Source organism: Procambarus clarkii, chromosome 5, assembly GCF_040958095.1.
Source record: "Procambarus clarkii isolate CNS0578487 chromosome 5, FALCON_Pclarkii_2.0, whole genome shotgun sequence".
In the NCBI taxonomy this organism is placed as follows: Eukaryota; Metazoa; Arthropoda; class Malacostraca; order Decapoda; family Cambaridae; genus Procambarus; species Procambarus clarkii.
The window spans coordinates 55,423,678-55,451,066 of NC_091154.1; the positions used below are offsets into that span (position 1 = coordinate 55,423,678).

The window sequence follows — 27,389 nt, forward strand, 5'->3', positions numbered from 1 at the left end:
GGAGAAGAGGAGAGAGGAAAAATGAAACTTGAGGAAGAGGATATAGCGACCAGCACAATTAGTGAAGACGGCAGCAGGAACATAAAGCTTCAGAAGGACAGAATACTGTCTCATAGAGCATCACATCCTGGCAGCCGCCTACTAAGCTCCCTCACGATGACAACGGGCTGGAAAGGCAGGGGGTCAAAGCACACAAGCCTCATCAGCACGAAAATAAAGCTGACATAGAAAAAGGGGAACTTTCATAAACAAAATTTAAACACTGATAAGGTCTCTCTTCTGCATAAACTCTCATATGTTGTTAAATTTTATTTACCTGCAAAGCTTTTAGACATATGAAACATTATTATAAAGATACTCCCTTGTATAATGAAACCCATCATCAAAACACTGACCAAATACTCCTTAAACCAGCCACAAAGTCCCACGTTATGAATGAAGAAAACTTTACACTTGCTTTGTAACTCATTACATTAAAAAAAATTTAAGTGTTTTGGTCACTTCCAATGTTCAAATCACACCTCCATTAATGCTTCGCCCACATACTGCAAAATACAATTAATTGCCTGAAGAGCATAAAAAATGACATACACCTACTCTAACCTTGGCCTAACGATACACACAATTCTAATACAATAAAATCACTTTAATGGAGCATTGATACTGTCTCTTATGTGCATCACTAAATACAAATTATGTGAAAAGCATTTTAGACACTAGTAACATTTATAGGGTTTCTCTCCTGAATGAACTCTCATGAGTATCACTAAATATGAATTAGATGAAAACCATTTCAGACACTAGGAAGCCGAATCCGATGAACATAGAGCTGGTAAGCAGAGAAGGGAAGGATGGGGGAAAGATTTAGGAAAACTTAACCTTTAAACTGTGCTATAAACTTGCCATAACTAGTAACTTGCCATAAATTGCGCATCATGTCATATGACGTGTTGGAGTACAACGCAAGATTTAAACTGCCTGCGGATACACGGGGTTCACCTCACCTTCATCAGGGCTCTTGTAAACAGACGCCATTTTTTTTTTTTTAAATCGTGGGCCACATTCCCGAGTGTGAGGTCCTCAGTACTGAGTGAACCACCACGGCTGGTGCTTGTAGCATGTGCTCACAGCACTGCTGTTCAGCTTGTGACCATAGCATCGCCTAAAAATGCCATAATATATATGTACATGCTATTATTTAGCAATGATAGTATTACAGAAGACCCCTGACTGTGATAAAAATGACCAGGATTCTGATAATAGCAGGAGTGTTGTGATAATTAGGGCTGTAGTGGGAGGAGCAACCTTGGTGGGGAGAGAGGTAGCGTTGTCTGCTGACTCTGTGTGACCACCTTTCTGTCTGGACTCACTATACCAGCTTAGTATATGGTGAAGAAAACATGTAGATACTTATATACAACGTCTGTATACAGTGGATAAAAGCAAAAACAGTATGGTGGGAGGAGAATGGCAAGTCAAGTGAGGTGAGGGAGGGAGTGACAGCCGCCACTGGCTGCCACTCAGCATACCAACTTAGTGGTTCGTTATGGTGAACACAAATGTAGATAGTGTAAAAACAGCAAAAGGAGTGTGGGGGAGAAGCCATTTTTGTGAGGGAGGTGGCGACATCTGCATGATTGATCATGCTGGGTACGGGTGGCCACTATGCTTTTTGGGCACTATACCAGGTTAGATGAACAGTTATGGTGCACAGAACATGTAGATACTTATATATAACGTCTGTATATAGTGAATAAAAGCAAGAACAGTATGGTGGGAGGAAGATGTGGGTGAGTGAGGAGTCATTGAGGGAGGGAGGGTGTGGCGACGAGTGGCTGACTGGCAGATGTGGTGGCCACACCTCACTGCTTTTTGACTTGCAAATCAACTTAGTGGTTCGTTATGGTGAATAAAACATGCAGATACGTATATATAACCTGTGTATATAGTGTAATAACTGACAAAATATTTGTTATTGTTTTATGAACATAATAATTGAATCAATAATATGCACACCATAATTTTGAGTACAGCGATGATTCACACATTTTATTATATAAATATATCACACTACACACTATTGAATAATATTACAGCAAAAAACTGAAGAAAAATCAATCAGAGTCATTGAAATAATTATGTAATTACCTCTTTGTGACCACTCCTGCCTGACAGCTGGGGCTGAACAGACTGTCTCGGACGCACGCTGAGTCAGCGCCTCTTTTTTGCCAGACTTCCGCGCCATGTAGCGAGCAAAATATGCCACTTACGATTTTGTTACTATTTTCCGTGATCAGGGAACACAAATTAACAGGTTTAGAAGAAATTTGTTATTTTTTTTTATGTGCCTGTGGGTGACACTGGCCAAATAGCCCTTAGCAACACAAGGGTTAAAGAGGTTGCTAAATATCACTAAGGATGCCAATATAGGGACAGAAATGCATAAGGCAAATGATATTAAAGTAATGGGTAGCTTATCTTGACCAAGATTGCTATTCTTCTGCTTTGCCCTTCATTCCTGTCTATCGTTATGTAACCCTGAATTAGTACGAGTTGGTCGGGGCATGCCGAGGTTTCAATCAGTAGTAGCATGTCCAGGTTGTGTTTGCCGAGTTCTATTTCCAGCAAGTATCTGTTGTTGAGGAAGTGTCATGTATTGATCTGAATGAGTTTTAGCTTCATTATGCGAGACCTAATGGTGGGTCGTGCCCCCACCTGTGGATGCTGCAATCTTGCAGTGGCTTCGCCTGGCATCCCTGGAAGTAGGGTGGATGCCCCTTCCAGTAGTCTTTGGCACTATTCCCCCCACCCTTCCAATCCAAGAGCAACTGTCATATCTGGAATATATCTGGAGAGGGTTCTGAGAGTTCTTCTATTTCTCGAGCCCAGCCTGGGGCCAGGCTTGACTTGTGATAAATTGGTCCAACAGGCTGTTCTTGCACTTCTTGCAAGAACTTAACTAAATGCTTCCTGAAGACATTGTGTCACAGTTTCATCTTTCTGCTGCTGGTAAATGCAAAAAGATATGTGAATTCAGAGACAATTCTATAACAAATGTTCCCAAGATGTGTAAATATTTCATTCAAAATGATCTGCTACCAGAAATTTTAGCCAAATATCCCCAGTTTGCTAACTGTAGGTAGTAACTAAGTGATTGTAACCTCTCCACCACTGCCCACTGGATGGAGGGTGGTGTGCAGGACAAACATATCAATTGTGACACTAGCTCTCCACATATGTCAGTTGCTTAATTTAGAAACTGTACTTGTGGTTGATCTCAAACCCATTGATGATGTGACAATGTATACTGAATTTTGTAACTAGCTCATCAAGATTGTAACTTGCTTAGCCAAATAAATTGTGGGGGTTCAGTCCCTGAGCCCATTATGTGCCTCTGTAACTCTTTCCACAACTGCCCACAAGATGGGTATGGGGTACATAATAAATGAACTAAACTAACTGACTTCTGCTGGATGACTCCTTGGTGGGCAGGCTGGAAGGTTGAGCATCTGCATCCAAGTTGCTCAACCTGCATCCAGGTGAGCTAAAGGTCAAGGAGGGCAAACTGGGAGTGCTGGTGGTGGCTTTCCCAAACGTGCCATGTGGCTGGTAATTGGGGTGGATGTGCTTGGTCTTTGGAATTCAGGGGGCAACAAGAGGTCTTGGATGCTCTGGGCCCATAGATCAATTTCAGGGTTGAGGTGGTGGCTGGTACTGCACTTGCAGTTGGTTCTGTTTCTTGGGTTTGTTGTGGGGACAAGAGGGTTGGTGATGCTGGCATTGTTGTGGGTGCAAACAAGTCCTCGGGAATGTTCACCGAAGGTTGTTGACCTGTATCAGGCACTTGATGGTTAGGATGAATGTCTTGGGGTCTTTTTTGGGTGACCCTGTTAGCGATTGCATAAGAACTTGTACTGCAGGGTGTTGGCTGGGGTTTCTGGGGTTGACAGAGGAGATGATGGGTCTGCTTGACGAGCAGATGAGGCAAGCAGGTAAACCTGCCGGCTTGAGCAGGTCACTTCAACTTTCATCTGATTTCTTCCTATTAAATTTTTTCTTTCTTCATTCCATGAGCTGCAGACAGGGACTACTTGCCAATGTCCTCACGGACCCTGAATCGGCATTGGGTGATCTGGTGGAGGTGGAGCAGCTACACTGCATTCTCTTGCATACATAGCCGGTGTGCGAATCTTATGATCATTCCAACTGTACTGTCCAACTGTCGACACTAGGAACACGAATAAGGTTTCTCTCCTCAATGAACTCTCATGTGCTTTAATAGATATGCATTACATGCAAAGAATTTTAGACACTCAGAACACTGATATGGTTTCTCTCCTGAGTGAGCTCTCATGTGTGTCACTAAATATGAACTGTGTGCAAAGCATTTTAGACACACTGAACATTGATAGGGTTTCTCTCCTGAATGAATTCTCTTGTGCTTTGCTAGATGTGACTTTAGTACAAAGCATTTTAAGCACTCAGAGCACTTATATGGTTTCTCTCCAGAATGAAATCTCAAATGTATCACTAAATATGATTTATCTGAAAAACTTTTTTGACACACTGAACACTGAAAGGGTCTCTCTCCTGAATGAATTCTCATGTGCTTTACTAAATATGAATTACGTCCAAAGCATCTTAGACACTCAAAACACTGATATGGTTTCTCTCCTGACTGAATCCTCATATGTGTCACTAAAGATGTTTTGTCTGTAAAGCCTAGATGACACACCGAACACTGATAAGGTTTCTCTCCGGAATGAACTCTCAAGTGTATTACTAGACGTGCCTTCTGTGAAAAACATTTTTTACACACTGAACATTGGTATGGTTTCTCTCCTGAATGAACTCTCATGTGATTTACTAGATGTGATTTAAGTGCAAAACATTTTAAACACTCAGAACACTGATATGGTTTCTCTCCTGAATGAAATCTCAAATGTGTCACTAAGTACGACTTATATGCAAAGCTTTTTAGACACTCTGAACATTGATATGGTCTCTCGCCTGAATGAACTCTCATGTGTTTTACTAGTTGTGACTTTTGTGTAAAGCTTTTTTTACACTCAGAACACTGATTTTGTTTCTCTACTGAATGAACTCTCATATGTGATTCTAGATACACCTTGTGTGCAAAATCTCTTAAACACTTGGAACACTGATACAGTTTCTCACCTGAATGAATTCTCATATGTGTTACTAGATTTAACTTATATACAAAGCCCTTTGGACACACTGAACACTGATAGGGTTTCTGTCCTGAATGAACTCTCGAGTGTTTTTCTAGATGTGACTTAGTTGCAAAGCCTTCTGAATGCTCTGAACTCTGATACGACTGCATTTTGTAATTTATTCACGTACCTCACACTTAAGTTGATTTTTATGAAAATAATTATATGGTTTCTCTTTAATAGAAATAATCATAACTGGTAGAGATTTTTTAGGAAAAACTTAGGACCTTAATACTAATACAGAGACTAATATTCTGACACGTGTGTGCTCAACATGAGCACACATTATACAGTCAACTGTTTTATGTAAGGGAATTTAACATTTATCATTTCTACACCAGAAATTTTTTACAATTGGCTTTAAATGACTCTGCTTGCTATTTGAGTAGGTGGAACCAAAATATTATGTTTATCTTATAATGACATTAATAATTACCTGAAATACATACATAATGAATTTCAGACATTTAGGAATATTTAGGAAGAAATTCAAATATGCTCTATTAGGAATTATTAACCTTTAAGACTGCACAAAAAACATTCACACTACTTCTAAATTTTTTTTTCATATCTTAATTTATTTTTTATGAAATAATATTCCTAGCTCTGGAATTAACAATAATTCTTCTACAAGACAAATACATTCAAGGCACACAAATAGATAATACAAATTCAAGAAAAAATTCAGTATAACTGTAGACACACATTTAAATAAAAATATCAACAATGATTAATAATTTATATCATATGTATAAATGTTCATTATGACTAATAACAGTATCTATGTAAACAGTCAGAAAAATTGCAACGTAATACTAAAAACAGTGTCACACACTGCAGGATAATAATGGTAAAAGTGTCACACACTGCAGGATAATAATGGTAAAGTGTCACACACTGCAGGATAATAATGGTAAAGTGTCACACACTGTAGGATAATAATGGTAAAGTGTCACACACTGCAGGATAATAATGGTAAAGTGTCACACACTGCAGGATAATATTGGTAAAGTGTCACACACTGCAGGATAATAATGGTAAAGTGTCACACACTGCAGGATAATAATGGTAAAGTGTCACACACTGCAGGATAATATTGGTAAAGTGTCACACACTGCAGGATAATATTGGTAAAGTGTCACACACTGCAGGATAATAATGGTAAAAGTGTCACACACTGCAGGATAATAATGGTAAAGTGTCACACACTGCAGGATAATAATGGTAAAAGTGTCACACACTGCAGGATAATAATGGTAAAGTGTCACACACTGCAGGATAATAATGGTAAAGTGTCACACACTGCAGGATAATAATGGTAAAGTGTCACACACTGCAGGATAATAATGGTAAAGTGTCACACACTGCAGGATAATAATGGTAAAAGTGTCACACACTGCAGGATAATAATGGTAAAGTGTCACACACTGCAGGATAATAATGGTAAAAGTGTCACACACTGCAGGATAATAATGGTAAAGTGTCACACACTGCAGGATAATAATGGTAAAGTGTCACACACTGCAGGATAATAATGGTAAAGTGTCACACACTGCAGGATAATAATGGTAAAGTGTCACACACTGCAGGTTATGGTAAATGGCAGGAAAGTTAGCACATCTAATACATAAACTTCTATATACAAATGAGGCATGGAGAGTTGCCACTGTCCACAGGCTGTTGAGACTGTGCTTGTAGGAGCAGAGTTGAGGTGATCTATGAGGCATGGAGAGTTGCCACTGTCCACAGACTGTTGAGACTGTGCATGTAGGAGCAGAGTTGAGGTGATCTATGAGGCATGGAGAGTTGCCACTGTCCACAGGCTGTTGAGACTGTGCTTGTAGGAGCAGAGTTGAGGTGATCTATGAGGCATGGAGAGTTGCCACTGTCCACAGGCTGTTGAGACTGTGCTTGTAGGAGCAGAGTTGAGGTGATCTATGAGGCATGGAGAGTTGCCACTGTCCACAGGCTGTTGAGACTGTGCATGCAGCAGCCATGTTGATGAAACAAACTGTAAGATACATACAAATTGTCAGTGTATTTGTATTTCTGACAATACTGATCACCACTAATGTCCTATGAAGCATTTCTATCACTCAAGTAATCTATATGATTTCATGCTGAAACTACAAGTGTAATTCTTCCGGTGAAAGTATAAGTTGAAAAGTAAGTAAGTAAGTAATTATCAAAAGAAGGCACCAAACCGGGAAGGCTATGTAGCACCATCAAATACGCAAAATAATCAGAGGGCGCTAAATATCACCAAGATGCCAATACAAGAACAGAAACGTACAAGGCGAACGATATCAAAAGTATCCGATTCACCAAGAATTCCACCGAGGAACAAGTGATCTACTTGGGATAAGTAAGTAATTATCAAAAGAAGGCACCAAACCGGGAAGGCTATGTAGCACCATCAAATACGCAAAATAATCAGAGGGCGCTAAATATCACCAAGGATGCCAATACGAGAACAAAAACGCATAAGGCGAACGATATCAAAAGTATCCGAGTCACCAAGAATTCTATCGAGGGACAGGTGACCGCGAGGGGCGGTCGGAAAGCAAGACACACGCTCGTCCTGGAAGTCAGGACATTCAAGAAGGACATGCACGACCGTAAGAGGGACAATGCAACTAGGACAATAAGGAGCAGGGCGGCGCTCCATCAAGTGACCATGGGTTAAGCGAGTATGGCCAATACGCAACCTCGCTAGAGCTGTTTCCCACCGCCGGTTACGGTGGAAGGAGGACGGCCACGAGGAAACACAACATTTAAGAGTACGTAGCTTGTTACCAGTAACAGACAACCAAGAAGCCTGCCAACGGGTAAGGACTGAGGAATGGATAACCGGGTAAAAGTCGGAATACGGGATGCCTTTACGAGAGATGGGACAAGAGCGGACAGCTTCCTTAGCGGCAGCATCCGCACGCTCATTTAAAGACACGCCAATATGGCTGGGAACCCAACAAAACTCAACCAACTTAAATTTACTGTGAACGAGAAACAGCCAATGCTGGATCTCGACAACTACCGGATGAACCGGATTAAAGCACCCGAGAGCCATAAGGGCACTACGAGAGTCAACAACAACCACAAAGGAAGACTGACAACGAGAAAGCAGGAGACGAAGAGCATAGAGAATAGCATAAAGTTCCGCTGTAAAGATGCTAGTCTCCGGAGGCAAGCGACACATATAAGTGCGATCAGGAAAAACAACAGAGTAGCCAACACCGTCCGCTGACTTAGACCCATCGGTGAAGACAGAAACGGAGCGGGAGTGAGAAGAAAAGCGCTCGAGGAAAAGGCGTTTTAGAACTGTAGGAGGGGTAAAAGCTTTAGTGATACGAGTCAAGGATGTACAAAACCGCGGAAGAGGGACCCTCCACGGGGGCAAAGAAGGAACAACACGAGGAGAAACATCAGAAATACGAACGGAAAGAGAATCCTGTAGGCGAGATAACCGGACAGAAAGAGGGAGGTGGTGAAGAGGAACAGGAACCGCAGGAGGGGTAAAAGTTAAAGCACGACAGAGACAAGAGGAAGGATGTTGCAAGGACCGCGCAAGATAGCGAAGACAGTAGCGATCACGGCGGTCCTGGAGGGACAGGAAGCCAGTGTCAACATACAAGCTAAGGACGGGAGTCGAACGAAAGGCACCAGAACTGAGGCGCAACCCAGTATGGTGCAAAGCATCAAGACGGCGAAGAGTAGAAGGAGAAGCAGACGAGTAAGCAGGGCAACCATAATCGAGCTTAGACAGGACGAGAGAGGAATGTAAAGCAAGGAGAGTGCGCCTATCTGCCCCCCAAGAAGTATGGGACAAGACCCGAAGGAGGGTAAGGGACTTAGAGCACTCAACACGGAGGTAAGAGATATGGGGAGACCAAGACAAACGAGTGTCAAGGAATAACCCCAAAAGCTTCGCGGAATCTTTGTATTCAAGGGGATGACCATAAAGTGACAAAGAGGGACGAAGAACAACCCGTTTCCGCGTAAAAGTCATGGCACAAGTCTTAGAAGTAGAGAACTTGAAGCCATGACCTGTGGCCCAAGACGACACGGCATCAATCGCAAGTTGAAGCCGGCATTGAAGGAGAGGCGAATCATCACCCTGACAACAAAGGGTAAGATCATCGACATAGAGAGCGGAGAAGACACCAGAAGGAAGAGAGGAAAGAAGACCATTGAGGGCAACCAGAAAAAGAGTAGTGCTCAGAACACTACCCTGGGGCACACCTTCGTATTGCTGAAAAGAGGGAGAGAGAGCGATACCAAGGCGCACCCGAAAGGAACGACGAGAGAGGAAGCTGCGGAGAAAGAGAGGGAGATGACCACGAAGGCCAAAAGAATGAAGTTGAGATAGGATATGATAACGCCAAGTGGTGTCGTAAGCCTTTTCTAGGTCAAAAAGGACGGCAACAACGGAGGTCTTCGCAGCAAAAGCAGTACGTATATAGACCTCCAAGTTCACCAGGACATCTGTCGTGCTGCGGCACTTGCGGAAACCAAATTGAGAAGGGGAGAGGAGGTGATGGTGTTCCAGGAACCACATCAGACGAACGTTAACCATACGTTCAAAGAGTTTGCAGACACAACTTGTGAGAGCAATAGGGCGAAAGTCCTTAGGGGAAGTACCCAGAGACCCCGGTTTGCGAACAGGGAGGACAACGGCATCGAGCCAGTCCTCAGGGACTGACGACGACTCCCAGATCCGATTATACAGACTCAGTAAATACTGAGACGTGCTCGGAGGGAGATGGCGAAGCATCTCATAATGAATACCATCGGAGCCCGCCGCCGTAGAACCGCAGAGGGCCAGGGCAGAACGAAGTTCAGAGAGAGAGAAGGGATCATTATAGGGAAGCTGAAGATGAGTGCAGAAATCTAAAGGACGAGACTCAAGGACAGGTTTACGAAGAAGGAAAGATTGGGGAAGATGAAGACCAGAGCTAACAGAAGAAAAGTGGGAACCCAGTTCGGAAGCGACCTGCAACGGGTCCGCCACAAGAGTATCATGGAGGTGAAGGACCGGTGAAACATCGGGAACGAACTTACCCGCTATCTTGCGGATACGCTTCCAGATCTGGGCCAGAGGGGTTTCGGACGTAATTGTCGAGACATAAGATGCCCAACATTCACGTTTAGCCGTACGGATGGCCCTACGGGCCACCGCACTCGCTTTCCGAAAGAAAAGAAAAGAATCGGTCGTCTGCCTACGGCGGTGCTTCTTCCAGGCTGCACGCTTACAGCGGACAGCCCGAGCACAGTCCGCATTCCACCAGGGAACGCACTTCCGTGGACCCCGAGAGGAAGAGCGAGGAATAGAGCGGAGGGCAGCGTCGAAGACAGTGTCATGAAAAAGGAGGAGAGCGCGAGAGAGGGGCAGAAGGGAGAGGTCAGAGAGAGTAGCACTGAGGGAAAATAGGGTCCAGTCCGCCTTAGCAAACTGCCACCTAGGGAAAGAGAGGGAAGGGCGAAAAGAGAAAAAGGAAACAAGGATGGAGAAATGATCACTTCCATGGAGGTCATCAAGAACCTGCCATGTGAAATCTAAGTAAAGAGAAGAAGAGCAGAGAGAAAGATCAAGACAAGAAAGGGTGCGAGTTCGAGAGTCCAAATGAGTGGGCTCACCAGAATTCAGAAGAGACAGGGAAGAAGAGAGGAGAAACGGCTCAAGGAGGCGACCCCGGGTATTCGTCAGAACGTCACCCCAAAGAGAATGACGACAATTGAAGTCACCCAGCAGGAGCACAGGCTCCGGCAAGAAGTCTAGGAGGTGTTTCAAATCAGGAAGAGAGAGCGGGACACTCGGGGGGAGATAAATGGAACAAACTGTGTACCATTTCCCCACAAAGATACGAGCAGCAGAACAATGGAGAGGCGAAGGAAAAAGTAAAGGAACAAAGGGAACATCAGCCCGAATCAAGAGAGCAGAAGAATTAGAAGCCCCAGCAATGGCTGGGGGGGGGGGGGGGAGAGAAAGGAATAGCCACGAAAACGACCAGGACGAGCACCAAGCATCGGCTCCTGGAGACAGACACAAAGGGGCGAAAACCGCGAAACCAGAAGTTGGAGTTCGAGGAAATTGGCGTAATAACCTCGAACGTTCCATTGAAGAATGGACAACGACGAGAAGAGAAAGGACAAAAACAGAGAACAAGGAAGAAACAAAGGCGAAAGACCAACAGAGCACGTTAAAGAATATCAGGGTCGGGATCAGGGTCAGCAAAGTCAGGGTTAGGGGGCATGGGTAAACTGAGCAAAGACGGAGGGAAGGAAACGGGAGAACAGATCAGAGGTGGGCGGGCAGGGTCCGGAGGAGGAGGAGGAGGAGGAGGAGGAGGAGGAGGAGACAACGGAGAGGAGCAGTCAAGGACAGCAGCAGGAAGAGGGGGAGTAGAAAGAGAGGAGCGCACCCCAGCAAGAGCAGCAACCGAAAGGGAAGCAGGGGCCAAAGAAACCTCCATAGCAGGAACAGGGGGCGCAAGCACTGAAACGGGAGGGGAAGGAGCAACAGAGCCAGAAGGAGGAGCTGAGGAAGAAAGCGAAGCCTTCTTACCCGCCGGGGAAGAGGAAGGAGAGGAGCCAGGCTTACGCTTCTGACTTAAAGAGACCGGTGTCCCAGCAACTACGTACCGGGCAACGGATTCCAGTGTCTCAAAAGGAGAAGCCGAACGAGAGCACACACGACGGCCGTTAGGAGAGCGATGGACATCCGCCCGCACCGACAGGCGGCGGGGAGAGCCGATAGATGGCGGAAGAGGATGGGAAGGAGGATCGGAGGGGGACGAGGAAGGAGACACAGAAGACACGACAGACCGGGTAGAAGGAAGGGGAACCCCAGACAGAGGACCAGGAGGAGGATCCTTCGGGAGAGAATCCAAAGGGACAGAGGAGGGGGCAGTGGGCGCATCAGGGTCCAAGGCCTGGAAACGGTTGTGAGTCTGAGGAAGGCGGGAAGGACGAGGAGAGGAAGAGCGCAACACGCGAGCATAAGAGATATTAGCATAAGGCGGGAGCCGGCGAACCTGGCGCCTCGCCTCAGGAAAAGATAAACGCTCCCGGTGCTTCAAGTTGAGGACGGCTGCCTCAAGCTTGTAATGGACACACGCACGGGAGAAGGTAGGATGGGCCTCACCGCAGTTGAGGCAACGAGCCTGGGGAGAAGCGCACCCCGACTTAGAGTGACCTTCGCCACCACACAAAGGACAGAGAGAGACAGTCCCGGAGCAGCGGAGGGCACCATGCCCAAACCTCCAGCACTTGTTGCAGAGCCGAGGAGAAGGAATGTACTCCTGGACAGAGCACCTGGCGCCAGCAAGAATGACAGAGGGTGGAAGGGTCCTACCATCAAAGGTAATCTTCACAACCCGGAGGGGTTGACGGCGACTACCACGAGGGGGACGAGTAAACGTGTCCACCTGGAGAATAGAATGGCCCTGGGCAGCGAGGATATGTCGAATATCGTCGTGGCAGTCGCGTAGGTCCCGAACACCGGTCGCAACATGGGGCGGGAGCAAAATAGTGCCAACACTGGCATTCAACTGAACGTTCTTCGAGACCCGAACGGGGGTCTCGCCAAGGCAGGATAAGGCAGCCAAGCGGGATGCAGCATCCTGAGAAGGAGCAGCAACGACACGTGTACCGAGACGAGTGGGGTTGAAAGTAATGGAGGCATCCACGGAATCAATGAGATGTCGATGGAGGGAGAAATCGTCAGGAGGCGCAGAATCAAGAGGGAGGAGATCAAAATATTTGGCCCACGAAGCGGGACCAAACAAGGCTTGATAGGTAGCAGAACTGGAAGGAATCGAGCGAGGGCGGCCGTGACGAAGACGGCGGTGAGAACCCCCAGAGAGAGAGGGGTTAAAAGGCGCAGTAGTTACAACTAGAGAAGGAGCCACGCCAGGGGACGAGGTAGTCACCACTGGGGGCTTGGGGCTCGACCCAACCACAGAGGAGGGAGGGGAGCCAGAGGAAGGAGTCAGAGAGGCCAAAGGAGGAGCAAGGTCGGGGCCCAATGCAGCGGAGGCTACAGAGCCCGGTCTTCCAATACGGACCGACTTGGGGGCTTGGTCGCCCACCCCACGAGCCTGAGAAGGTAAACCAGAAGAAGCCGAAGCAGGGGTAATCATCTTGACGAAAGAAAGAATTCACTCACGAATGTGCCCCCACACCCACCATGGAGCCACAATTAGAGGCAGGACACCCAACAAGAAGCTATCGCCGATCTTGTCGGGGCCTCCTAGGGGTGCGTCGCGAGTATACGCCCCACAAACGCCACCTTAAGAAACCGACAGTCCGTCGAGATCGGGTTCAGTGACGAAGTGGGGATTGACAATAAAAGGTTCCCCTCGCTCTCGACGTCGGGTACTGCAGTTCTACGGGTGCATGAGTATGCCTCCTCAAGCACCCGGGCGTCAAAAGAGAAGAAGTCCAAGGGAAGAACCAGAACGAGCAAAAGGTCGGTAGGAAACAGCAAGCAGATAGGAGAAGAGGGGGGAGAAAAACGAAACAGAAGGAAAAGGAAAAGATGCCCAGCAGAATTGGAGAGGACGGCAGCAGGAGCACAAGGCTAGAAAAGGACAGAGGACCGTCCCAAGGAGCATCACACTCCGGCAGCCGCCCACTAAGCCCCCACACGGCGACAACGAGCTGAGCGGGGAGGGGGTATAAGTTGAAAAGGTAAACAATAAAAGTTCAATATAGATTTAGTTCAATATGAAACCCCTGTAAGCATCTGATTAACTTATTAAGGGAGCTAGGAGACTGATTTCTCAACCTTCCTCAAACAATCTCAAGCTCTTTGTGCATACTCTACATGGTAAATGCTCCAACTTTTAATAATGGTTCAATATCTTAACACGAACAGGAAAACAAAACAAACAAGTTATTTAAAAAAATTGACAATTTCACAATTTCAAATTAAGCTGATGAATTTAATATTTCATTAATTTTTATTTTATTCATTATGGGCTTAGAATGACATTTAACATTCATTTTCCTCAATTTAAAATTGAGTTTGAGAGTAAAGTTACTGTAAAAAAAAGTCACTGTTGCCTTCAAAATATGCACAAAATTTAGACAAAAATTTATAACTCCCAAAGTTATAGGTTTAGGAATAAATTCAATTGAAGAAACCTTAGAACTAATAACTTTGCAAATAATATGTAAAAATGGTGAAAATCACTCCAACAGAATTTAAGAGCTCGTCTCAAAGTTGAAAAGCCTGTTCCTAGAGAAAAATGAAGGTAAACTTCTCGACAATAAATAATCTTATCAACAGTTTGAATTTATGTCATATCTTGTAAGTTTTAATAAATATTGCTTGGCATTCATACTCGAATATGTTAAAATTGTAGGTCAATATATGTTGAAATAAAGTCATGAAAAAATAACCCCCTAAAAAATAAATAAATGGATAAGGATAATGGATTAATAAAGATAATAAGTATACTTTAAGTAAGTGATAAGGCCTGCATCTGGTCCCCATTCTTCAATACAACCTAAAGAGACAAAGAGAATAGAGTATGAAATCTGTAAATTTTTTGTAAAAAAAAAAAAAAAAAATTTCTGCCACTTGTAACAGATTCTTGTTAACCAATTTTGTTCACCCTTCACATACTTAGTGTAGGGTATGCATTTCCCAACACGTAGAAGGGACAACAAAATCCGACAAAAAAAAAAAAAAAAAAAAATACCCCCCCCCAAAGAAAAAGGCAAAGGAAGGCAAAGTGATAAGTTCAGTGACTTGTGTTTGTTGATGTTATGCTAAGACATTACCCTACCCTGGTTATGTGATTATTGAGAGTTACATGTGACTAACTTTTGATTAGTCAATAGTGATTTTGTTGAGTAACGTCACCACCCAACTTGTCCACAACCTAGATGCCAGTCACATGTTGCCGAGTGGCTCCATGTTAAGTTTGCTTAGTAACAGGAACCTGCTGTGACTAGTGCCTTAATTAAATGATTATTGTGGTGATGTAAATATTGTATATATGCTGTGTCATATAGGTAATTTCACCCCAGTAAACTGTTGGTTTTACTCAGACTTTCACTCAACGCTAGACCTTTAACATGATTTTATTTTCAGGCCAGGATTTTCACTGATTAAGTAGGGAAAGTTCTACCCCCCATGAGCCTTACTTGGGGATCATGATATAACTGTATAGAAAATATCTATCATAAAGTATCTATGATAAAATAAAAATATCTATCTGTTTACATCTATGAATTTATTTTTTAATTTATCTATCTATGAATTACGATCTATCCATGGGTCACTGGTGTACATGACCTGAATCACAATTTAAAGCTTCCAGACTGCATTGTCTGGTAAAAGATTTATTAGATGATAGAAACAAGATAATCGACTGCTTAAAATTCTTCATTAACCACTCTACTTCACGTTAGTTGAGGATGACAAGTCTTCAAGTGTGCATAAAATAAATTGTTCCCAAAAATTAGTTTCTTTCTAATACTGTATTGTCAAAACATATTTCCTGATCAAAAGAAACTAAAAAAAAAAATTGTTTGTAACATACTTTGGCCATGATGGAGCAGGGAAGTTGACTAATTTATTGGTGCTGAGCAAGTATTCCTCCGGCGATGGTAGTCTCAGCAGCACCTTAGCCTCTGGAGTTGCCGCAAATATAGTTTTACATAAATATTTTCACGTCCCTGAAAAGTTTTTTGTCCTTTTTTTTTTGCCATATTATTCAATACTGAATAATTTGAAAAATTTATATAAACATGTGTGTGAACATTGCTATGCTCAAACATATGGTGCACCTATCTTAGTCACAAATATTATATTTTTGGAACGATAAACTCAAAGTGTTTTAGCTGTTATTACACTATATACACTTGTTATATATAACTATGTACATTTTTATGCGCCATTACAAACGACTGAGCATTTCTGGTCAATGTAATAAACTTATAACCGGTAATCAAAGTTTACCTTAGTTCTGCATAGTTTATATGAAGTTATAACAGCATGCATTGGAAACATTGCATTTTCCTCATATTGTAACTGTTTTTACTAAAGTTTTTCAAGTATAATGATGGATTGTTCTGTCAATAATACTATTTGTATCATAGAACATGTAGAATATTAGTACTCACAAATTATACAGTTTTCATGTCATGTACAATTGATGGAGCGAGGGTGGGGGGGTGGGGATGGTGGGTAGTTGTTGGTGGAGCCAGGGTGGGGGGGGGGGATGGTGGGTGGTTGTTGGTGGAGCCAGGGTGGGGGGGATGGTGGGTGGTTGTTGGTGGAGCCAGGGTGGGGGGGATGGTGGGTGGTTGTTGGTGGAGCCAGGGTGGGGGGGATGGTGGGTGGTTGTTGGTGGAGCCAGGGTGGGGGGGGATGGTGGGTGGTTGTTGGTGGAGCCAGGGTGGGGGGGGATGGTGGGTGGTTGTTGGTGGAGCCAGGGTGGGGGGGATGGTGGGTGGTTGTTGGTGGAGCCAGGGTGGGGGGGGATGGTGGGTGGTTGTTGGTGGAGCCAGGGTGGGGGGGGGGATGGTGGGTGGTTGTTGGTGGAGCCAGGTTGGGGGATGGTGGGTGGTTGTTGGTGGAGCGAGGGTGGGGGATGGTGGGTGGTTGTTGGTGGAGCCAGGGTGGGGGATGGTGGGTGGTTGTTGGTGGAGCCAGGGTGGGGGATGGTGGGTGGTTGTTGGTGGAGCGAGGGGTGGGGGATGGTGGGTGGTTGTTGGTGGAGCCAGGGTGGGGGGGGATGGTGGGTGGTTGTTGGTGGAGCCAGGGTGGGGGGGGATGGTGGGTGGTTGTTGGTGGAGCCAGGGTGGGGGGGGATGGTGGGTGGTTGTTGGTGGAGCCAGGGTGGGGGGGGATGGTGGGTGGTTGTTGGTGGAGCCAGGGTGGGGGGGGGGATGGTGGGTGGTTGTTGGTGGAGCCAGGGTGGGGGGGGGATGGTGGGTGGTTGTTGGTGGAGCCAGGGTGGGGGGGGGATGGTGGGTGGTTGATGGTGGAGCCAGGGTGGGGAATGGTGGGTGGTTGTTGGTGGAGCCAGGGTGGGGGGGGATGGTGGGTGGTTGTTGGTGGAGCCAGGGTGGGGGGGGATGGTGGGTGGTTGTTGGTGGAGCGAGGGGTGGGGTGGGGGATGGTGGGTGGTTGTTGGTGGAGCGAGGGGTGGGGTGGGGGATGGTGGGTGGTTGTTGGTGGAGCCAGGGTGGGGGGGGGGATGGTGGGTGGTTGTTGGTGGAGCCAGGGTGGGGGGGGATGGTGGGTGGTTGTTGGTGGAGCCAGGGTGGGGGGGGGATGGTGGGTGGTTGTTGGTGGAGCCAGGGTGGGGGATGGTGGGTGGTTGTTGGTGGAGCCAGGGTGGGGGATGGTGGGTGGTTGTTGGTGGAGCCAGGGTGGGGGATGGTGGGTGGTTGTTGGTGGAGCAGGGTGGGGGATGGTGGGTGGTTGTTGGTGGAGCCAGGGTGGGGATGGTGGGTGGTTGTTGGTGGAGCCAGGGTGGGGGATGGTGGGTGGTTGTTGGTGGAGCAGGGTGGGGGATGGTGGGTGGTTGTTGGTGGAGCAGGTGGGGGGGGATGGTGGGTGGTTGTGTGGTGGAGCAGGGGGGGGGATGGTGGGTGGTTGTTGGTGGAGCCAGGGGGGGGGGGATGGTGGGTGGTTGTTGGTGGAGCCAGGGTGGGGGGGATGGTGGGTGGTTGTTGGTGGAGCCAGGGTGGGGGGGATGGTGGGTGGTTGTTGGTGGAGCCAGGGTGGGGGGGATGGTGGGTGGTTGTTGGTGGAGCCAGGGTGGGGGGGGATGGTGGGTGGTTGTTGGTGGAGCCAGGGTGGGGGGGGGATGGTGGGTGGTTGTTGGTGGAGCCAGGGTGGGGGATGGTGGGTGGTTGTTGGTGGAGCGAGGGTGGGGGATGGTGGGTGGTTGTTGGTGGAGCCAGGGTGGGGGATGGTGGGTGGTTGTTGGTGGAGCCAGGGTGGGGGATGGTGGGTGGTTGTTGGTGGAGCGAGGGGTGGGGGATGGTGGGTGGTTGTTGGTGGAGCCAGGGTGGGGGGGATGGTGGGTGGTTGTTGGTGGAGCCAGGGTGGGGGGGGATGGTGGGTGGTTGTTGGTGGAGCCAGGGTGGGGGGGATGGTGGGTGGTTGTTGGTGGAGCCAGGGTGGGGGGGGATGGTGGGTGGTTGTTGGTGGAGCCAGGGTGGGGGGGGATGGTGGGTGGTTGTTGGTGGAGCCAGGGTGGGGGGGGGATGGTGGGTGGTTGTTGGTGGAGCCAGGGTGGGGGGGGGATGGTGGGTGGTTGTTGGTGGAGCCAGGGTGGGGGATGGTGGGTGGTTGTTGGTGGAGCCAGGGTGGGGGGGGATGGTGGGTGGTTGTTGGTGGAGCCAGGGTGGGGGGGATGGTGGGTGGTTGTTGGTGGAGCGAGGGGTGGGGTGGGGGATGGTGGGTGGTTGTTGGTGGAGCGAGGGGTGGGGTGGGGGATGGTGGGTGGTTGTTGGTGGAGCCAGGGTGGGGGGGGGATGGTGGGTGGTTGTTGGTGGAGCCAGGGTGGGGGGGGATGGTGGGTGGTTGTTGGTGGAGCCAGGGTGGGGGGGGGATGGTGGGTGGTTGTTGGTGGAGCCAGGGTGGGGGATGGTGGGTGGTTGTTGGTGGAGCCAGGGTGGGGGATGGTGGGTGGTTGTTGGTGGAGCCAGGGTGGGGGATGGTGGGTGGTTGTTGGTGGAGCGAGGGTGGGGGATGGTGGGTGGTTGTTGGTGGAGCCAGGGTGGGGGATGGTGGGTGGTTGTTGGTGGAGCCGAGGGGTGGGGGGATGTGGGTGGTTGTTGGTGAGCCGAGTGGTGGGGGATGTGGGTGTTGTTGGTGGAGCGAGGGGTGGGGGGATGGTGGGTGGTTGTTGGTGGAGCAGGGGTGGGGGGATGGTGGGTGGTTGTTGGTGGAGCCAGGGTGGGGGGGCAGATGGTGGGTGGTTGTTGTGGAGCCGGGTGGGGGGGATGGTGGGTGGTTGTTGGTGGAGCCAGGGTGGGGGGGGATGGTGGGTGGTTGTTGGTGAGCCAGGGTGGGGGGATGGTGGGTGGTTGTTGGTGGAGCGAGGGTGGGGGGATGGTGGGTGGTTGTTGGTGGAGCCAGGGGTGGGGGGATGGTGGGTGTTGTTGGTGGAGCAGGGTGGGGGATGGTGGGTGGTTGTTGGTGGAGCGAGGGTGGGGGATGGGGGTGGTTGTTGGGATGGCCAGGGTGGGGGATGGTGGGTGTTGTTGGTGGAGCCAGGGTGGGGGATGGTGGGTGGTTGTTGGTGGAGCGAGGGGTGGGGGATGGTGGGTGGTTGTTGGTGGAGCCAGGGTGGGGGGGGGATGGTGGGTGGTTGTTGGTGGAGCCAGGGTGGGGGGGGATGGTGGGTGGTTGTTGGTGGAGCCAGGGTGGGGGGATGGTGGGTGGTTGTTGTGGAGCCAGGGTGGGGGGGGATGGTGGGTGGTTGTTGGTGGAGCCAGGGTGGGGGGGATGGTGGGTGGTTGTTGGTGGAGCCAGGGTGGGGGGGGATGGTGGGTGGTTGTTGGTGGAGCCAGGGTGGGGGGGGGATGGTGGGTGGTTGTTGGTGGAGCCAGGGTGGGGGGGGATGGTGGGTGGTTGTTGGTGGAGCCAGGGTGGGGGGGGATGGTGGGTGGTTGTTGGTGGAGCCAGGGTGGGGGGGATGGTGGGTGGTTGTTGGTGGAGCCGAGGGGTGGGGGGGGATGGTGGGTGGTTGTTGGTGGAGCCGAGGGTGGGGGGGGGATGGTGGGTGGTTGTTGGTGGAGCCAGGGTGGGGGGGGATGGTGGGTGGTTGTTTGGAGCCAGGGTGGGGTGGATGGTGGGTGGTTGTTGTGGAGCCGAGGGGTGGGGTGGGGGATGGTGGGTGGTTGTTGGTGGAGCCAGGGTGGGGGGGGATGGTGGGTGTTGTTGGTGGAGCCAGGGTGGGGGGATGGTGGGTGGTTGTTGGTGGAGCCAGGGTGGGGGGGGATGGTGGGTGGTTGTTGGTGGAGCCAGGGTGGGGGATGGTGGGTGGTTGTTGGTGGAGCCAGGGTGGGGGATGGTGGGTGGTTGTTGGTGGAGCCAGGGTGGGGGATGGTGGGTGGTTGTTGGTGGAGCGAGGGTGGGGGGATGGTGGGTGGTTGTTGGTGGAGCCAGGGTGGGGGATGGTGGGTGGTTGTTGGTGGAGCCAGGGTGGGGGATGGTGGGTGGTTGTTGGTGGAGCGAGGGGTGGGGGATGGTGGGTGGTTGTTGGTGGAGCCAGGGTGGGGGGATGGTGGGTGGTTGTTGGTGGAGCGAGGGTGGGGGATGGTGGGTGGTTGTTGGTGGAGCCAGGGTGGGGGGGGATGGTGGGTGGTTGTTGGTGGAGCCAGGGTGGGGGGGATGGTGGGTGGTTGTTGGTGGAGCCAGGGTGGGGGGGATGGTGGGTGGTTGTTGGTGGAGCCAGGGTGGGGGGGGATGGTGGGTGGTTGTTGGTGGAGCGAGGGGTGGGGGGGATGGTGGGTGGTTGTTGGTGGAGCCAGGGTGGGGGGGATGGTGGGTGGTTGTTGGTGGAGCCAGGGTGGGGGGGGATGGTGGGTGGTGTTGGTGGAGCCAGGGTGGGGGGGGATGGTGGGTGGTTGTTGGTGGAGCCAGGGTGGGGGGGGGGATGGTGGGTGGTTGTTGGTGGAGCCAGGGTGGGGGATGGTGGGTGGTTGTTGGTGGAGCCAGGGTGGGGGATGGTGGGTGGTTGTTGGTGGAGCCAGGGTGGGGGGATGGTGGGTGGTTGTTGGTGGAGCGAGGGTGGGGGGATGGTGGGTGGTTGTTGGTGGAGCCAGGGTGGGGGATGGTGGGTGGTTGTTGGTGGAGCCAGGGTGGGGGGATGGTGGGTGGTTGTTGGTGGAGCGAGGGGTGGGGGATGGTGGGTGGTTGTTGGTGGAGCCAGGGTGGGGGGGGATGGTGGGTGGTTGTTGGTGGGAGCGAGGGGTGGGGGATGGTGGGTGGTTGTTGGTGGAGCCAGGGGTGGGGGATGGTGGGTGGTTGTTGGTGGAGCCAGGGTGGGGGGGATGGTGGGTGGTTGTTGGTGGAGCCAGGGTGGGGGGGGATGGTGGGTGGTTGTTGGTGGAGCCAGGGTGGGGGGGGATGGTGGGTGGTTGTTGGTGGAGCCAGGGTGGGGGGGATGGTGGGTGGTTGTTGGTGGAGCCGAGGGTGGGGGGGATGGTGGGTGGTTGTTGGTGGAGCCAGGGTGGGGGGGATGGTGGGTGGTTGTTGGTGGAGCCAGGGTGGGGGGATGGTGGGTGGTTGTTGGTGGAGCCAGGGTGGGGGGATGGTGGGTGGTTGTTGGTGGAGCCAGGGTGGGGGGATGGTGGGTGGTTGTTGGTGGAGCCAGGGGTGGGGGGATGGTGGGTGGTTGTTGGTGGAGCCGAGGGGTGGGGGGATGGTGGGTGGTTGTTGGTGGAGCCAGGGTGGGGGGGGATGGTGGGTGGTTGTTGGTGGAGCCAGGGTGGGGGGGGATGGTGGGTGGTTGTTGGTGGAGCCAGGGTGGGGGGATGGTGGGTGGTTGTTGGTGGAGCCAGGGTGGGGGGGATGGTGGGTGGTTGTTGGTGGAGCCAGGGTGGGGGGATGGTGGGTGGTTGTTGGTGGAGCCAGGTGGGGGGGGATGGTGGGTGGTTGTTGGTGGAGCCAGGGTGGGGGGGGATGGTGGGTGGTTGTTGGTGGAGCCAGGGTGGGGGATGGTGGGTGGTTGTTGGTGGAGCCAGGGTGGGGGGGATGGTGGGTGGTGTTGGTGGAGCCAGGGTGGGGGGGGGATGGTGGGTGGTTGTTGGTGGAGCGAGGGTGGGGTGGGATGGTGGGTGGTTGTTGGTGGAGCGAGGGTGGGGGGGGATGGTGGGTGGTTGTTGGTGGAGCCAGGGTGGGGGGGGATGGTGGGTGGTTGTTGGTGGAGCCAGGGTGGGGGGGGATGGTGGGTGGTTGTTGGTGGAGCCAGGGTGGGGGTGGGGGATGGTGGGTGGTTGTTGGTGGAGCCAGGGTGGGGGATGGTGGGTGGTTGTTGGTGGAGCCAGGGTGGGGGATGGTGGGTGGTTGTTGGTGGAGCCAGGGTGGGGGATGGTGGGTGGTTGTTGGTGGAGCGAGGGTGGGGGGATGGTGGGTGGTTGTTGGTGGAGCCAGGGTGGGGGATGGTGGGTGGTTGTTGGTGGAGCCAGGGTGGGGGATGGTGGGTGGTTGTTGGTGGAGCGAGGGGTGGGGGATGGTGGGTGGTTGTTGGTGGAGCCAGGGTGGGGGGGGATGGTGGGTGGTTGTTGGTGGAGCGAGGGGTGGGGGATGGTGGGTGGTTGTTGGTGGAGCCAGGGTGGGGGGGGATGGTGGGTGGTTGTTGGTGGAGCCAGGGTGGGGGGGATGGTGGGTGGTTGTTGGTGGAGCGAGGGGTGGAAGATGGTGGGTGGTTGTTGGTGGAGCCAGGGTGGGGGGGATGGTGGGTGGTTGTTGGTGGAGCGAGGGGTGGGGGATGGTGGGTGGTTGTTGGTGGAGCGAGGGGTGGGGGATGGTGGGTGGTTGTTGGTGGAGCCAGGGTGGGGGGGGATGGTGGGTGGTTGTTGGTGGAGCCAGGGTGGGGGGGATGGTGGGTGGTTGTTGGTGGAGCCAGGGTGGGGGGGGGATGGTGGGTGGTTGTTGGTGGAGCCAGGGTGGGGGATGGTGGGTGGTTGTTGGTGGAGCCAGGGTGGGGATGGTGGCTGGTTGTTGGTGGAGCCAGGGTGGGGGAATGTGGGTGGTTGTTGGTGGAGCGAGGGTGGGGGATGGTGGGTGGTTGTTGGTGGAGCCAGGGTGGGGGATGGTGGGTGGTTGTTGGTGGAGCCAGGGTGGGGGATGGTGGGTGGTTGTTGGTGGAGCGAGGGGTGGGGGATGGTGGGTGGTTGTTGGTGGAGCCAGGGTGGGGGGGATGGTGGGTGGTTGTTGGTGGAGCGAGGGGTGGGGGATGGTGGGTGGTTGTTGGTGGAGCGAGGGTGGGGGATGGTGGGTGGTTGTTGGTGGAGCCAGGGTGGGGGGGGATGGTGGGTGGTTGTTGGTGGAGCCAGGGTGGGGGGGGGATGGTGGGTGGTTGTTGGTGGAGCCAGGGTGGGGGGGGGGATGGTGGGTGGTTGTTGGTGGAGCCAGGGTGGGGGATGGTGGGTGGTTGTTGGTGGAGCGAGGGTGGGGGATGGTGGGTGGTTGTTGGTGGAGCCAGGGTGGGGGATGGTGGGTGGTTGTTGGTGGAGCCAGGGTGGGGGATGGTGGGTGGTTGTTAGTGGAGCGAGGGGTGGGGGATGGTGGGTGGTTGTTGGTGGAGCCAGGGTGGGGGGGATGGTGGGTGGTTGTTGGTGGAGCCAGGGTGGGGGGGGATGGTGGGTGGTTGTTGGTGGAGCCAGGGTGGGGGGGATGGTGGGTGGTTGTTGGTGGAGCCAGGGTGGGGGGGGGATGGTGGGTGGTTGTTGGTGGAGCCAGGGTGGGGGGGGGATGGTGGGTGGTTGTTGGTGGAGCCAGGGTGGGGGGGGGATGGTGGGTGGTTGTTGGTGGAGCCAGGGTGGGGGGGGATGGTGGGTGGTTGTTGGTGGAGCCAGGGTGGGGGATGGTGGGTGGTTGTTGGTGGAGCCAGGGTGGGGGGGATGGTGGGTGGTTGTTGGTGGAGCCAGGGTGGGGGGGGATGGTGGGTGGTTGTTGGTGGAGCGAGGGGTGGGGTGGGGGATGGTGGGTGGTTGTTGGTGGAGCGAGGGGTGGGGTGGGGGATGGTGGGTGGTTGTTGGTGGAGCCAGGGTGGGGGGGGATGGTGGGTGGTTGTTGGTGGAGCCAGGGTGGGGGGATGGTGGGTGGTTGTTGGTGGAGCCAGGGTGGGGGGGGGGATGGTGGGTGGTTGTTGGTGGAGCCAGGGTGGGGGATGGTGGGTGGTTGTTGGTGGAGCCAGGGTGGGGGATGGTGGGTGGTTGTTGGTGGAGCCAGGGTGGGGGATGGTGGGTGGTTGTTGGTGGAGCGAGGGTGGGGGATGGTGGGTGGTTGTTGGTGGAGCCAGGGTGGGGGATGGTGGGTGGTTGTTGGTGGAGCCAGGGTGGGGGATGGTGGGTGGTTGTTGGTGGAGCGAGGGGTGGGGGATGGTGGGTGGTTGTTGGTGGAGCAGGGTGGGGGGGGATGGTGGGTGGTTGTTGGTGGAGCGAGGGTGGGGGGATGGTGGGTGGTTGTTGGTGGAGCGAGGGGTGGGGGATGGTGGGTGGTTGTTGGTGGAGCCAGGGTGGGGGGGGATGGTGGGTGGTTGTTGGTGGAGCGAGGGTGGGGTGGGGGATGGTGGGTGGTTGTTGGTGGAGCCAGGGTGGGGGGGGATGGTGGGTGGTTGTTGGTGGAGCGAGGGTGGGGGGGGGATGGTGGGTGGTTGTTGGTGGAGCGAGGGTGGGGGGGATGGTGGGTGGTTGTTGGTGGAGCGAGGGTGGGGGATGGTGGGTGGTTGTTGGTGGAGCCAGGGTGGGGGGGGGATGGTGGGTGGTTGTTGGTGGAGCCGAGGGTGGGGGGATGGTGGGTGGTTGTTGGTGGAGCGAGGGTGGGGGGGGGATGGTGGGTGGTTGTTGGTGGAGCCAGGGTGGGGGGGGATGGTGGGTGGTTGTTGGTGGAGCCAGGGTGGGGGGGATGGTGGGTGGTTGTTGGTGGAGCCAGGGTGGGGGGGGATGGTGGGTGGTTGTTGGTGGAGCCAGGGTGGGGGGGATGGTGGGTGGTTGTTGGTGGAGCCAGGGTGGGGGGGGGGGATGGTGGGTGGTGTTGGTGGAGCCAGGGTGGGGGGGGGATGGTGGGTGGTTGTTGGTGGAGCCAGGGTGGGGGGGATGGTGGGTGGTTGTTGGTGGAGCCAGGGTGGGGGGGGATGGTGGGTGGTTGTTGGTGGAGCCAGGGTGGGGGGGATGGTGGGTGGTTGTTGGTGGAGCGAGGGTGGGGGGGGGATGGTGGGTGGTTGTTGGTGGAGCCAGGGTGGGGGGGGATGGTGGGTGGTTGTTGGTGGAGCCAGGGTGGGGGGATGGTGGGTGGTTGTTGGTGGAGCCAGGGTGGGGGGGGATGGTGGGTGGTTGTTGGTGGAGCCAGGGTGGGGGGGGATGGTGGGTGGTTGTTGGTGGAGCGAGGGTGGGGGGGGATGGTGGGTGGTTGTTGGTGGAGCGAGGGTGGGGGGGGATGGTGGGTGGTTGTTGGTGGAGCGAGGGTGGGGGGGATGGTGGGTGGTTGTTGGTGGAGCCAGGGTGGGGGGGATGGTGGGTGGTTGTTGGTGGAGCCGAGGGTGGGGGGATGGTGGGTGGTTGTTGGTGGAGCGAGGGTGGGGGGGATGGTGGGTGGTTGTTGGTGGAGCGAGGGTGGGGGATGGTGGGTGGTTGTTGGTGGAGCCAGGGTGGGGGGATGGTGGGTGGTTGTTGGTGGAGCGAGGGTGGGGGATGGTGGGTGGTTGTTGGTGGAGCCAGGGTGGGGGATGGTGGGTGGTTGTTGGTGGAGCCGAGGGTGGGGGATGGTGGGTGGTTGTTGGTGGAGCGAGGGTGGGGGATGGTGGGTGGTTGTTGGTGGAGCCAGGGTGGGGGGGATGGTGGGTGGTTGTTGGTGGAGCGAGGGGTGGGGGATGGTGGGTGGTTGTTGGTGGAGCGAGGGTGGGGGGGATGGTGGGTGGTTGTTGGTGGAGCGAGGGTGGGGGGGATGGTGGGTGGTTGTTGGTGGAGCGAGGGTGGGGGGGATGGTGGGTGGTTGTTGGTGGAGCGAGGGTGGGGGATGGTGGGTGGTTGTTGGTGGAGCGAGGGTGGGGGGATGGTGGGTGGTTGTTGGTGGAGCGAGGGGTGGGGGGATGGTGGGTGGTTGTTGGTGGAGCCGAGGGTGGGGGGATGGTGGGTGGTTGTTGTGGAGCGAGGGTGGGGGGATGGTGGGTGGTTGTTGGTGGAGCCGAGGGGTGGGGGGATGGTGGGTGGTTGTTGGTGGAGCCAGGGTGGGGGGATGGTGGGTGGTTGTTGGTGGAGCCAGGGTGGGGGGATGGTGGGTGGTTGTTGGTGGAGCCGAGGGTGGGGGGGATGGTGGGTGGTTGTTGGTGGAGCCAGGGTGGGGGGGATGGTGGGTGGTTGTTGGTGGAGCCAGGGTGGGGGGGATGGTGGGTGGTTGTTGGTGGAGCGAGGGTGGGGGGGGATGGTGGGTGGTTGTTGGTGGAGCGAGGGGGGGGGATGGTGGGTGGTTGTTGGTGGAGCCAGGGTGGGGGGGGATGGTGGGTGGTTGTTGTGGAGCGAGGGTGGGGGGGGATGGTGGGTGGTTGTTGGTGGAGCAGGGTGGGGGGGGATGGTGGGTGGTTGTTGGTGGAGCCAGGGTGGGGGGGGATGTGGGTGGTTGTTGGTGGAGCCAGGGGGGGGATGGTGGGTGGTTGTTTGGTGGAGCCAGGGTGGGGGATGGTGGGTGGTTGTTGGTGGAGCCAGGGTGGGGGGGATGGTGGGTGGTTGTTGGTGAGCGAGGGGGGGGATGGTGGGTGGTTGTTGGTGGAGCAGGGTGGGGGTGGGGTTGGTGGGTGGTTGTTGGTGAGCAGGGGTGGGGGGATGGTGGGTGGTATGTTGGTGGAGCGAGGGTGGGGGGGATGGTGGGTGGTTGTTGGTGGAGCCAGGGTGGGGGGGAATGGTGGGTGGTTGTTGGTGGAGCCAGGGTGGGGGGGATGGTGGGGGTATTGTTGGTGGAGCAGGGTGGGGGGGGGATGGTGGGTGGTTGTTGGTGGAGCGAGGGTGGGGGGGGGATGGTGGGTGGTTGTTGGTGGAGCGAGGGTGGGGGGGGGATGGTGGGTGGTTGTTGGTGGAGCCGAGGTGGGGGGGATGGTGGGTGGTTGTTGGTGGAGCGAGGGTGGGGGGGGATGGTGGGTGGTTGTTGGTGGAGCGAGGGTGGGGGGGGATGGTGGGTGGTTGTTGGTGGAGCGAGGGTGGTGGGGGGGGGGATGGTGGGTGGTTGTTGGTGGAGCGAGGGTGGGGGGGGATGGTGGGTGGTTGTTGGTGGAGCGAGGGGTGGGGGTGGTGGGTGGTTGGTTGGTTGCTCCTTGCTTGTGATACATCTGACCTTAGAAGAAACTGACTGAATCAGCATCCTCCAATTTGCTCAATATGTTAAAGTGCCAGTGAGATCTGCTCTGTCATGTCTGGTTTACAGTGTTGTTAACCCTTATTATGAGTTCAAATATTATATTCCTT

The 27,389-nt window shown here is 53.1% G+C and overlaps 2 protein-coding genes across 4 annotated transcripts in view; both read right to left on the minus strand.

Moving 5' to 3' along the window:
* Window positions 1–294: 294 nt before the first annotated feature.
* The window catches only part of LOC138351009 (zinc finger protein ZFP2-like), a 176,587-nt gene continuing 149,492 nt past the window's right edge, over window positions 295–27,389 (minus strand). For 2 of the 3 annotated variants that reach the window (XM_069302484.1, XM_069302493.1), the window contains one exon: window positions 295–7,245. In XM_069302484.1, coding sequence (XP_069158585.1) covers window positions 4,256–5,344 — 1,089 coding nt within the window. In that variant the 5' untranslated portion in view covers window positions 5,345–7,245 and the 3' untranslated portion in view covers window positions 295–4,255. Of the gene's footprint in view, window positions 7,246–15,784; window positions 15,921–27,389 lie in introns of all 3 variants that reach the window. The other variant, XM_069302487.1, reaches the window with a different exon arrangement.
* The window catches only part of LOC138352257 (uncharacterized), a 99,439-nt gene continuing 79,073 nt past the window's right edge, over window positions 7,024–27,389 (minus strand). The window contains exon 4 of the mRNA XM_069304622.1: window positions 7,024–7,245. Within this exon, the coding sequence (XP_069160723.1) occupies window positions 7,024–7,245 (222 nt within the window). The remainder of the gene's footprint in view (window positions 7,246–27,389) is intronic.